At 36.4% G+C, this 12,900-nt stretch overlaps 1 protein-coding gene and 1 long non-coding RNA gene across 6 annotated transcripts in view; one reads left to right on the forward strand and one right to left on the reverse strand.

The window, feature by feature from the left end:
* Nucleotides 1-12,900, forward strand: part of FAM184A (family with sequence similarity 184 member A) — a 159,719-nt gene that overhangs the window by 142,606 nt on the left and 4,213 nt on the right. For 3 of the 4 annotated variants that reach the window (XR_005217983.1, XM_037843921.1, XM_037843919.1), the window contains exons 13-16: nt 1,131-1,315; nt 1,756-1,902; nt 9,569-9,686; nt 11,709-11,813. Coding sequence is in view for 3 of the 4 variants with exons in the window: in XM_037843921.1 (XP_037699849.1) it covers nt 1,131-1,315; nt 1,756-1,902; nt 9,569-9,686; nt 11,709-11,813 (555 nt within the window). In the remaining variant the exon portion in view is untranslated. The remainder of the gene's footprint in view (nt 1-1,130; nt 1,316-1,755; nt 1,903-9,568; nt 9,687-11,708; nt 11,814-12,900) is intronic. The other variant, XM_037843920.1, reaches the window with a different exon arrangement.
* LOC119539978 overlaps nt 1-12,900 on the reverse strand; it is a 63,794-nt gene that overhangs the window by 15,309 nt on the left and 35,585 nt on the right. The gene's annotated exons all lie outside the window — the stretch shown is intronic.

Genomic DNA, 12,900 nt, shown 5'->3' on the forward strand with positions numbered 1-12,900 from the left:
ACCTGTTCTAAATCTGCACTCTCCACTATGGCAGTTGCTAGCTATGTGGGCTAAATATGGCTGGTGCACCTGAGGAACTGAATTTCCCATTTTATTTCATTTTACTTAATTTAGACTTAAATTTAAACAGCCGTAATGAATAGTGCAGCTATGGAAGAAGTAGATCCTCAAGAAGAAAAACGATCATTTATATTTCCATATCATCCTAGCACAGCTACTATTTACACTTTTTGAACTTTACTTTTTAGCCAGAAATATCCTATAATTGGATAGTTTGTGATCTTGGATGTAGATATGTACATATGCATGTACGTATGTATGTATGCATGTATTTTTAGGCGTAGTGCAGTGAAGACTATTATTTATTCCTTTATTAAATTTGTAACTTCCACTTTGTTAGTCTTCAGCTATGTTAAATGATCAACCTGGATTTTCTCTCTGTTGCCAGTATGGTTTTAAATGATCCACCTTTTAACCATGGAGAAAAGTTCTACTCTCTTCTAACTAGGCATACACTTAAATCAGCAGTGTGTATGTCTGCAGAACTTGTGGAACAGTGACTTCTAGGAAAATGGAAGAGAGCTTATCTGCTAAATAAGATAACTGCTGGAGCATCACTGAGCAGACAAAGTCTGTTGTCTGAGCTGTGGGACGTGTGTGTGTGTGTGTGTGTGTGTGTGTGTGTGTGTGTGTGTGTGTGTGTGTTGGGAGGGCCTCCATAGATAGATGCAGGTCCATTTTAGGCTAAAGGACAGTGGTTCCAAGTGAATCCATATAATTCTCCTGAGTTCATAAGAGCCCTGTGTTCTAATCTCAGTTCTGCCATTGTTTATATATCGTCCTTGGACAAATAAATCATCTTTTGGGATATTGGTTTGCTCATTTGAAAAATGAGGGAGATGTGCTTTTATGATTTTTGAGTCCCTTGTAGCTCTGACATTATTGGAGTTTTGTCTCCATAAAAATACTTCTTAAATATGTGGAAGAGAAGAGGCCCTGAGGTTTTCAGCAGTTTGCTTCTGAAGCAGTGTCAGAATGGTTACATTTGACATTCCAGTATGTCTATTTCTCTCCCTCCAATAAACAGAAAAAGCAAGTAGAAAACTTTAAGAGTTATTTGTATCTTACAGAGTAAGGAGCACATGTGTAGAATAACAGATCTACAAGAGGAATTAAGGCACAGAGAGCACCACATCTCCGACTTGGATAAGGAGATCCAGCAACTTCATGAGAATATAAGCACCCTCACCAAAGAATTGGAATTTAAGGGGAAAGAAATTCTCAGAATACGAAGTGAATCCAACCAACAGATAAGGTATGCTGTTATTACAACGGGAGAAATATGCAGTGTTATCTGAAAGACTGTTGTGATGATATTTAGCAATACATGCTTATTCTTCTGACTGCTGTTCTAGAAGATACTGAAGACCACTTTTTACTTTGTTGACTATGTTATAATCCACAACATAGGTGAAATGTTTATATTTTGAGTGATGTGCACATATTCATTAACTTTGGAAACTGAATATAATTTACTAAAATCTTTTTAAAATGTTATTTTTACTTAAAAAAAGCATTAAAGGAGACAACCTTAACAAGCTAGAAGATTAGAGGAAAGTAAGTAGTTAATTTAGGCTGTTTCCATTAATTTTCTATATATTGTATCTTAAATCATTTCAAATCTGGTAGAATATAGAAAGTTTTGAAAGCTTGACTTCAGAATAACATTTTCTTAACTAAAAATAAATTAAACAGGTTACATGAACAAGATTTAAACAAGAAACTTGAAAAAGAGCTGGATGTCTTGACAGCAGACCACCTCAGAGAGAAAAATATCATGCGGGCAGATTTTAATAAGACTAACGAGCTACTCAAGGAAATAAATGCAGCTTTACAAGTGTCGTAAGTCATTATATTCAAGAAAATTCATATGTGGATAATAAATGAAAGAGGAGCGAGCACTGTGTCTAACCTCAGACTAGCTACTATTTCTAATTAAATGATACTTAAAGAAAGATTAAGTGCTACATTACAGATGGTAATTACAGTGTGATATATTCTTTAATTAGGACAAGGCTGCAAGGCAGTTGAATGATTATGTTTTATCAGCTGCTACTGCTACAATTCTACCAGGACAAAACTTAACTGAAGAATGTCCCTTGGGATCATTTACTATTCAGTGCCATGGTGAAAACTCCCAAGGTGTCCATTATATAATGTTAAGTAAAAAGAGCATGTTGTGAACAATAGGCGTATTATGTTCCTGTACACATACATGCACAGACTAATAGCACATATTTTACAAAAATATCAAAAGATCTTAAAAATAAACACAAAAACTTTTAATCATAATAGTTATCCGAAAGGAATAATTTGGAGGTATTAGGGGTGGAGAGGAGCAAAGATAAACTCAGGTGCTGTTTGAATTCTTACAGCAGACATTTCATTGTGTTGTGGGATTTAAAGCATCAATAGAGGAAAAACGTTACAAATAAAATGACTACTCATACATAGGAACTACAGTATTTCTAAAATCAAAATGTCTAATTATTGCTTAATGTTCTTTAAAATTATGTGGTAGTCACTCCCTTTCTTAAGACACATATAAATTGCTACTGCCAGTGCAACTGGCCTTTAGCCCATCTCTGCGGCCCAACTTCAGTTACCTCAGAATTAATCCCCAAGCCACTGCTAATGGTCTATTCACCTCCAGTTTCTCCTCTTCCAATCAATTTTAAAAACCACTCATGAACATTAATGAGTGGTTTTTTATACAAACATGCAAACACATAGACACACTTCAGTAAAGTCACAAAGCAACCAATCCCATCTATCCTCAGTTTCAAATTCAGACCAAAGCTGTATTGTGGCTTATCCCACATCCTCCATAAATTATGTTATTCCCTGTCTTCTGCCTTTGTATCAACCAAGTGACTTTCTCCTGTGTTGTCTTCCATGGCTTGAATAGTCTCCTACATCACCAGTACCTAATCACCTTCCTCCAGTCCTAAGTCATCTCCTCACATTTCATCCACTTAAACAGCTTAGTCTCACAGCAAATACTGTTACATACATGCACACATGTGCACACACACACACATTCATGGAAGCGGAAACAAAAACCACTGGAATCACCAGTCACTGGCATTTACTGCAGTGGCCTCTACAGCACTTACCAGAATCTTTGCATTAGTAGGCACACAATAAATGCTCCGTGAATGAATTTTATGGGGATTCCCTATCACAGTTACCCCTTTGTAAAGTTACCCTTGGAATAGTGAAGGGGTTCATGGGATCATTTCCCCCAATCACAGTGATTGTGGTGTTTGCTAATATTTTAAGTCCTTTTGTGCCATGGTTGGTGTTCAGCTGTCTGCCTTGTAGAAGACCTCATAACCTCAGAGATTTTGCAGAAATGAGATACAAGTAAACCCCAGTGCTTTGCTATTACTTCTCCTGGTTTCAGTGTTATTCATCAGATAGAGACTAAAATCCTGGCACCCCCATGTCTCCTCTCTTTGGCATGCTTCTCTTATTTTGTTTCACCCTATCAAAATCAAGAAACTCTCTCTTCATATTCTGAAAGAATATGCTCACAAAAAGAATAACCTCTGTCTGTCCATGTGCTCTGTCTCCTTAGGAATGTTAATTTACAAAGAGTAAAGGTCATGTCTTTGTTTCTACTTTATGCTGTTTTGTTTCTGCCCGTTACAGATTTTCAGTAGAGAGTAGTAAAATAACTTTTAATTTTCCTATGTTAATGATCACATTTAATAATGGAAGAATTAGTGTTAATTGTAAATAAAATATTTTATCTGCTTTCCTGGATCCAGCATTCATTTTATTGCCAAATAGATTTTTCTGTGATTATGAAAATGTTCCATGTTTGCTGTGTCCAATACAGTAGCCACTGGCCACATATGACTCTTGAGTACTTGAGTGACTGAGGAGCTGAATTTTTAACTTAATTTTAGTTAATTAATTTAAATAGCCACGTATGGGCTAGTGGCTACCATATTGGAAAGCACAAATTTTAGACTCTTGGATACTCCTAGCCAATCAGTTTAAAATTGCAGCTTGCTTGATCTGCTTAATTGTTTGGTTCAAGACAGAATTAGTAATCAGGGAATGTCTACTGCAGCTTATTGATCTGGGAGGAGCAATATTTGAACTGTTCCCAGCCTGTTAACAAAGCGCTAAGGGTACTCTTTTGAAATTCCTAATCAACTACATGCTGGCTTTCAAGTTCTAAATCTGAAAATCCCTGTGAATTCTTATAAAGTGGTGGTGGTGGTGGTAGTGGTGGTGGTAGTAGTAGAGAGACTGGAGGAAAACAGGTCAGGATACCAGGTTAAACCTGAGCTGAAGGACTTCTGGAACAGCTGGAAACTTCTTGCTTCTGCTGCCCCATACCCTGCCCAAGCCTCAAAAAGTCAGAGACTCCAGGGAAGGGGATGGGCGATGCAGGCAACAAAGTTACAGGTTGGAAAATATCCTCTCAAATTGCAGAAATAATGATGAGAGTTCTGTGTCTCTCCTGGAATGATTATTTGAAATCCTCTTCTCTAGTGCTGGGTATTAAAGTCTCAGATTTTCAGAATGGTCTATAGAACTTTGATTTTCTTCAGTAATATAGTACTTTAAAACCTTGTATCTATAAAACAATGTAATGATTTTTGTTTTTATAAAAGCAAATGAGAGAATGGGCTGTTAAAGTGTATCTAAATGATTCATTCTGTAGTTAAAAGTATATTTAAGCTAAATGAAAACATACACTAGTACTTGGGTTCAAGGCAGATCCTTATTATCATGTTCAGAGGTTGTTTTAGGCTCACTTTACCTCAACTTCTCACTGAACAAGAATAAAAAGATAGAAACTGTCTTCTTGAGGAAACTATTGAGTTTTTCTGTTTGGACTTTAAATAGGTCAGTGTTTTAGTTTGTTAATGCTGCCGGAATGCAAAACACCAGAGATGGATTGGCTTTTATAAAAGGGGGGTTTATTTGGTTACACAGTTACAGTCTTAAGACCGTAAAGTGTCCAAGGTAACATATCAGCAATTGGGTACCTTCACTGGAGGATGGCCAATGGTGTCCGGAAAACCTCTGTTAGCTGGGAAGGCACATGGCTGGCGTCTGCTCCAAAGGTCTGGGTTCAAAATGGCTTTCTCCCAGGATGTTCCTCTCTAGGCTGTAGATCCTCAAAAATGTCACTCTTAGTTGCACTAGGGATATTTGTTCTCTCTCAGCTTCTCTGGAGCAAGAGTCTGCTTTCAATGGCTGTCTTCAAACTGTCTCTCATCTGCAGCTCCTAAATGCATGCCTATAATTGATTTTGATGGGACCTTGTACTTAACTATTGTTACTGAAATGATTTAAGTTTTTGTGATATTGTGATGGGATGAATGTATTTTGTATTTGGAAAGAATATGTTTTTCTGGGGTCCAGGGGGTGGAATGTGCTGGTTTGAAAGCCATATTCTTTGATGCAGTCTTGTGGCAGATGTTATGGTGCTGATTAGATATGCATGGAAATGCGCCCCACCCAACTGTAGGTGATAATTCTGATGAGATATTTCCATGGAGGCGTGGCCCCACCCATTCAGGGTGGGCCTTGATCAGTGGAGCCATATAAATGAGCTCACGGACAGAGGGAACTCAGTGTAGCTGTGAGTGACATTTTGAAGAGGATCTACAGTCAAGAGAGACACTTTGAAGAAAGCACAGGAGCTGCAGATGAGAGACAGTTTGAAGACGGCCGTTGAAAGCAGACTCTTGCTCCAGAGAAGCAAGAGTGCAACTAAGAGTGACATTTTTGAGGAACTGCAGCCTAAAGAGGAATGTCCTGGGTGAAAGCCATTTTGAAATCAGAACTTTGGAGCAGACGCCAGCCACGTGCCTTCCTAGCTAACAGAGGTTTTCTGGACACCATTGGCCATCCTCCAGTGAAGGTACCCGATTGCTTTACGGCCTTAAGACTGTAACTGTGTAACCAAATAAACCCCCTTTTATAAAAGCCAATCCATCTCTGGTGTTTTGCATTCCGGCAGCATTAGCAAACCAGAACAGTCAGTAATCTATAAATAAAAGAATTCCTCCATGCCAAAATTGCATATTCTTTAAAAGTGGCTTCAAGTTATTTTATCTATAATGTTCCAATAATTTGTTTGGTTTTAAAGTCACAATTCTGGTTATTTTCATGTTTTCTGAGGTAAGAAAGTAAGAGTCCTGTTGTCACAACAGGACTCAAGTTGATTCAAGTTGGGGTCTGAGCTCATGCTATTTGGGATAAAAGAAGTTTGACATTAACATGTTCCAATTACAATATTTCCTTTACTTAAGGCTGTAGAGAAAAATGGTGTAATGGAGTTCTTTCATCTTCCTAAAATTAAAGTTCTAGATTCTATGTATGCCTAGAAAACTATTCTTTGGCTCTGAAATCTTGGCTCACTGATTGGTAAATTATTTATTTAAAAATAGCATACAGGAGCTATCAACTTGGAAACTTTTTTATACAATTTGAATTTTTAGGCATTTTTATTTTATATCTGTGTTCCCCATCAGTCATAGACATTGACCCATATGTTCTCAGAGCCAAAAAAAAAAAAAAAGGAAGAAAGAAAAGACATGCATGTCTGATGAGAATCCAACAGTGACCCTAATCAATAATGTTGTGTTCTAGTCTCCTTTCTGTTCTCTCTTTGTATTTTACTTTTAATGGGAATCTGTATTTTGAGTAAAAGGCTACATGTATTTCTGTGGTTCACACAATGCACTGTTCCCCGGACTTTTATCATGCCTAAACAAACGTTGGGAATTCTTTCATTTCTGGCTACCTATAAGATTATTTTCTTAATATTTTTAATTGACCCACTGTTTTCGTTTCCTTGGCTGCTCAAGCAAATACCATGCAATGGGTTGGCTTAAACAATGGGACTTTATCAGCTCACGGTTTTGAAGCTAGGAAAAAGTCCAAATCAAAGTGTCATCAAGGTGTTACTTTCTTCCCAAAGACTGGGGTTCTGGGTTGGCTGCCGGTTATCCTTGGCCCTGGGCTCTTCTGTCTCATGGCAATGCACATGGCAGCCTCTCCTTTCCCTTCCAGTTCCATTGACCTTCTGCTTCTTGTTTCCCACATAGTTTTCTCTCTGTCTGAATTTCATTCTGCTTATGAAAGACTCTAGTATAGGATTAAGACCCATCCTAATTGGGTTGGGCCATACCTTAAGTAACTTCATCAAAAGTCCTATTTACAAGGGGTTCACACCCAAAGGAATGTATTAAGTTTAAGAACATGTTTTCCTGGGGTAAATATCTTAAACTACCATATTTATACTTTGACTTAAACTTTTAACAGGAAAACTTTCTATCACTACAGTAAAACCATCATCATAACTGAAAACTTTATCACTTATTCTATATAGAAGCTAAACAATAATTACATAAACATATATTTTGTGGAAATAAAGCAATATTAGATTCTAGCTAGCACTGATGCCCAAGACCTGCCTGTGTATTGTGAAATAGGGTAATAAGCACATATTAAGGCCACTCAAGATACATAGAACCAAACAGACTTTGTTCTCCTTGTGACCAGAAGATTAAAGGATTACAAATTTAAGATGATCTCCTGTATCACTAGTCATTCACCCCCGGTCTTTGGGAAGCAGTGTCAGCTTAGAGAGCTGTGTGGGGCAAATGAAGAAATAGGAAATGTGGACAAGTATTGACTTTAAATGGATATAAGTTTGGTACCAAGTTTTCTTTCTGTTGGAATTTGGAAGGCCTATTAATTCTAGAAATGTATTTGTAAGTTTAATCTATGTCATATTTCTTATTTGTTCTCTCCTTTAATGCTTTCCCATTTGTGTTTACATATGGATTATGTTTATTCAATTGAATAAATTATTTTTCCCTTGAAAAACAGGTATGTTTTTCTTTTCGTATTTGTATGTATGTGATGTAAAGATATCTGTGGAGAGGATTAAATTGATAATTCGTTATTATGAATAGCTTTAAATATGACTTTAAATTATTATTATTATTATTATTATTACCATTCACTACCAGGTATTCTTGTTCAGCTGCAGGTAGCAGTTCTTAATCTTGTACTTTGCTTTAATGATGAAGAAAGTTGCTTCAGTGACATCTTGTGGCTACTCTGAGTATAAAATCCAAATACCTTTTTCCTTGGCCTGATCAGTGTTTCTCAACTTTCTTAAAACCTTTGCCCATAAAATACATAAAGAGTAAATCTGCCATATTCTGATAAAATTCAAGTCATGTTATTGTGAGTTCAATGAATCATCTGATAAAAGTCAAGTCATGTTATTGTGAGTTCAACGAATCACAAAATTTTTCATTCAGATTGCATTTTTACAAAAGAATAGAAGATAGTGGAACTTAACACATTGCACTACTGACCTCATGCTGAACTGACCAAGTCCCAAAGGATCTTGAGACAGTTTCTTCCTAGCCCCACACTTTCCTTTCACCTTCCCATCTTCCCATCTCTCAGATTAGAACTTTAGCCCGGAGGGTGGGTAGGGAGCCAAATAAGCTCTCTTCAAATCCTTTAGCCCGAGTTGAGTTAGTGGAGAGTTTTTGCGGCTCTAAAATACAGAGAAATTTGGGTACCTCTCTGGGATGGGGATGGAGGAAGGGGAATTACTGATTCCTAGAAGATAGATCACCTAGAAGGTACTCAATAAATACTCGTTGAGTGAATGAATCCTGTGCATTTTCATTAGCCATTTTATTGAGCTTGACTTCTATTCCTTTATATTCTGAAAACAGTAAGATGTATAAATTTTTCTAATTGTTAAATTCTCTAAAATTATAATATTGAAAGTGCTTTTTTTTTCCAAACTTAGCCAGCAGTTTACATTTGCATCATCTTCAGTCTGCCCTGTCCTATGCACGTGGACCCTGCAGGGCAGTGGTGCCTCTGCTCATAAACAGTGGCCTCTGTCCAGGGTCTTCAAAGAACCATCACCATCTAATGTCATTCAGGGCAGAATAGGCCTCAAAGGAAATATAATTCTTTTCTTGCCCGATAAACCTTTTTTATATATCAGCTGATAATACGGAATGTTTTGCTGCATATTCCATGAATCAGGGAAGAATGCTGTCATGTGTTTGTGTCCCTTGTTCCCCTTTTCTCTGTATCTTGTCCTGTCTCCCTTTTATATATGTCCCCGAGCCTTATGTCATCACACAATATTGTTTTTGTGGTAAGCACTCCTAAGAGGAAGCCTGCATTTGTAGCATCAGCCCCCTATTTGTTAGGTTAGTCCTGTTCAGCATATAAGTGCTTCCTCAGAGCCTCTCACCTCATCTCCAAATACCCTTAAATGACTTAGAATGAGTGAATTCATAAAAATAACTGTCATCTATCCCTTCAGCACTTTTAATAATACAACCACATAATTATGCTTAAGAGTTTTCAGGGAAAAAAAGTTTTGTTTTACATTGTTGTGTGTGTTCAACTGGACTAATTTGAAAATTGAAGATATTACAAAAGAATGTGTCTGAGTCATATCAATGAGCTAAAGATTTCTTGTTTTTAGACTAGAAGAAATGGAAGAAAAATATCTAACGAGAGAATCAAAACCAGAAGATATACAAATGATTACAGAATTAAAAGCCATGATTACAGAAAGAGATCAGGTCATAAAGAAACTAATTGTAAGATTTTTTTCCTTTTTTTTTTTTTTTCTGCATCCATGTTAGTATGAATAGATTTTGACTGGTAAATATTTTTAAGTAATGCTAAATAAAAATGCAAAATACAATATGTGCATAGTGATTGAAATGTTATTAAAATGTTTATGAATGAGGATAAAAACTAAAGTAATTTAAATTGCTAAATTTGATATTAGGGTAAGGGTATTGTGAATGCCACTTTAAAAAAAGAAATAAATCTTTATAATAGTACATGTTGAATGTTCAATAATATGTCATTGTCAATATACAATTAATATACTACTGAAGTATATATATATGTTTATGTACATATTTAATACGTAGAATTAGAATGGGATGGGAGAGAACAGTCACCATATCCATGCATTAGCCTGCAGTTTACAATTCCAGGTAATCTTGTTAATTTCCTAAAACGTGTTCTACAGAACACTGATCCAAGGAGATATTCCATGGAAAAAGGATTCCATGACCTAATCTAAGAAGAGTTGCAGGCTGTTGGTTGGAGAGTCTCAGTCCACAGTGAGGTGTTAGAGGCTCTGAGAAGTCCATCAGGGAGATTTAAATACAGATTTAACAATAAGTAAATCCGTCTTCATTAAAGCCATTATTCCTCAAGAATAAAAAATAGATGTTTTGAACATCATTAATACACTTGAATTCATAAAACATTTCAGGGTCTTCTAAAATTATGTGTCCTAATCAATAATTAAAATAGTACTTCTTACTGCCTCTAACAAATGAAAATCTTTTGCAGTAAAACTAGAAATAGGATGCTCATCAATCTATTTGCTAATTGATCACTTCAATTGAAAACTTTGGAAATCAGCATGCAAAGAGTGCCTAAGAGCAACAATTATTTCTGAAATTTGTTTTTTCTTAACATATCTGTTAGCATTTAGGAAAGCCAGCCTGTTGTCTGGGACTAGAACTTCCTTCTGAAAGCAACGGGGGTCCACTAACTAGATGGAGAGGTAGAGTGTGTGCTGCCTCAACCCTCTGACCAATTTTCCAAGTGTCATAAACCGAGTGCCGATTGTTCTGTATGACAGCAGTAGACTCATGATACATAACTGTATATTTCTCACATGAAATTAGCAAGTGTAATAAATATATTTCATCTACGGTCCCTAGAAATAGCTATTAATTTTTGAGTTCTTACCAAGTAGGAGTTAACAGAGATGATTATATGTCATTCTTACAACAGAGTAGGTATTACACTTCAGAGAGGAAAGCAGCTTTCCAAAGCAGCACAGCTAGTCAGTGGTAGGGCCAGAACCCAGCCAAGGGTGTCCCACACCAGGAGCCCATTTTCTTTCCTCTGCACCCTGCCGACTCCCTGATCTGTGGACTGTGAGGAACATGGGTCAGAGATTAATGGCATAGAGGGTAGATAAGAAGAGGTAGCCAAGAGAGCACAATGCTGCATTCTCACACACACTGTTCTATTTTCAGTGGTCTTCCTTCAGATTGGTTAATTAATACATTTTGTTAGTGAAGCCAAAAGGCAAATGTTTTATCTCTATGGGGGCCATTTTCTTTTTCTCTATTCTATAGCTTCCAATGCTATGACACATTGATGTCCCAGAGAGAAGATTAGGCAAGCTCAAATAGTTCTCCAGTACTCAAGAATAATGATATAATGTCGTCTTCTTATATGGAAAAACTCAGACATGCACAGAACCCCATGAGTGCAAGTTGGGAGTACTCAAACTACACAGCCAGCCCTGTGGGAGAGAGGGACCAAATAAAATACTTGGATCCAGTCTAGGTGGAAAGAAAGGTAGAGGGTAAAGAGTATGAATAGGGTTTGAAAGGTGTTGAAAACCTACCTACTGGCAATCTATTTAACCTTCCAGAAACCAGGTCTAGAAATACTTGAAGAAGATATATGAATATTCATAGAGGTATTATATTAAATTTTGAATGGAGTGACATTTATACAGTTGCATTTTTTAAATATTCAATAGAAAATGTTTTTTAAATGTTTGCAATTCTTTTGCATAGGAGGATAATAAATTTTATCATCTGGAATTAGTAAATCGAGAAACTAACTTCAACAAAGTGTTTAACTCAAGTCCCAATGTTGGCATTATTAATCCACTGACAAAGGTATGTACTGTAAGTACTGTAAAATAGGGAAGTGGTTTAAACTTGATTAAAAATTTGAAAAACTATATAGATCAGCATTGGATAAAAATTCAAAAATACATCTGATTTTTGGTTTGTTTTTTTTAACTTAATCTGGGACTAAAGCCTACACATTTTTTGTGTAAGCATTTTTAAAATGAGACGCTAATAATGTTCATCTTTATTGATAACCTTAAAATAATATTTCATTCATAATTCAGAGCCTTAGTTCTACCATTTTATTTTTCATATCTTTAAAGAAAACCAAGTTTCTAAATATCAAGATAATTTCGTTTTATTTCCTTAGTGGCCAGGATTCTCTCTGGGGTCCAGAAAGCTACTTAAGCCTTGGATTCCTAACACCTATCTCTAACTTAAGGTCTGTGATCTTGATGGACCTTGGGTTGGGCATGTATTTTGTTGCATGCCAATCTTCAGAGAGTGGCTTTACTTCTTTCAATTTTATCACCTCTTTGACAATTAAAACCAAATATGGATCATTTGGATACTGAATTTTATTACTCTCTTATGACTGTCAGAAGAGCCTCTCAGACAAATGAAATGGACGTGCCTAAGTCTTATACATCTTTGAACCCTAGTTCCCCAGTGCTCGGCATATAGTGGGCATTCAGTCAGTATTTGCTCAGTTGTAAAATTTCATCACATTTTCTATACGACATCACAGATTATTTTAGGGAATAAAGCATGTAATAAAGAATAAGTAATAACTGCATATACTGGCTTCATAGGGACTATATATCTTTTGGCAGAAATCAATAGCAGCATAAATAAAATTCGATTCAATTTTTAAGTTGCACAACATACCTAAGTTCTACTAGGCCCTGTTCTAGTTTGCTAATGCTGCCACAATGCAAAATACCAGAAATGGATTGGCTTTTATAAAGGGGGTTTATTTGGTTACACAGTTACAGTCTTAAGGCCATAAAGTGTCCAAGGTAACACATCAACAATCGGGTACCTTCACTGGAAGATAGCCAATGGTACCCGGAAAACCTCTGTTAGCTGGGAAGGCATGTGGCTGGCATCTGCTCCAAAGTTCTGGTTTCAA

Source organism: Choloepus didactylus, chromosome 7, assembly GCF_015220235.1.
Source record: "Choloepus didactylus isolate mChoDid1 chromosome 7, mChoDid1.pri, whole genome shotgun sequence".
Lineage (NCBI taxonomy): Eukaryota > Metazoa > Chordata > Mammalia > Pilosa > Megalonychidae > Choloepus > Choloepus didactylus.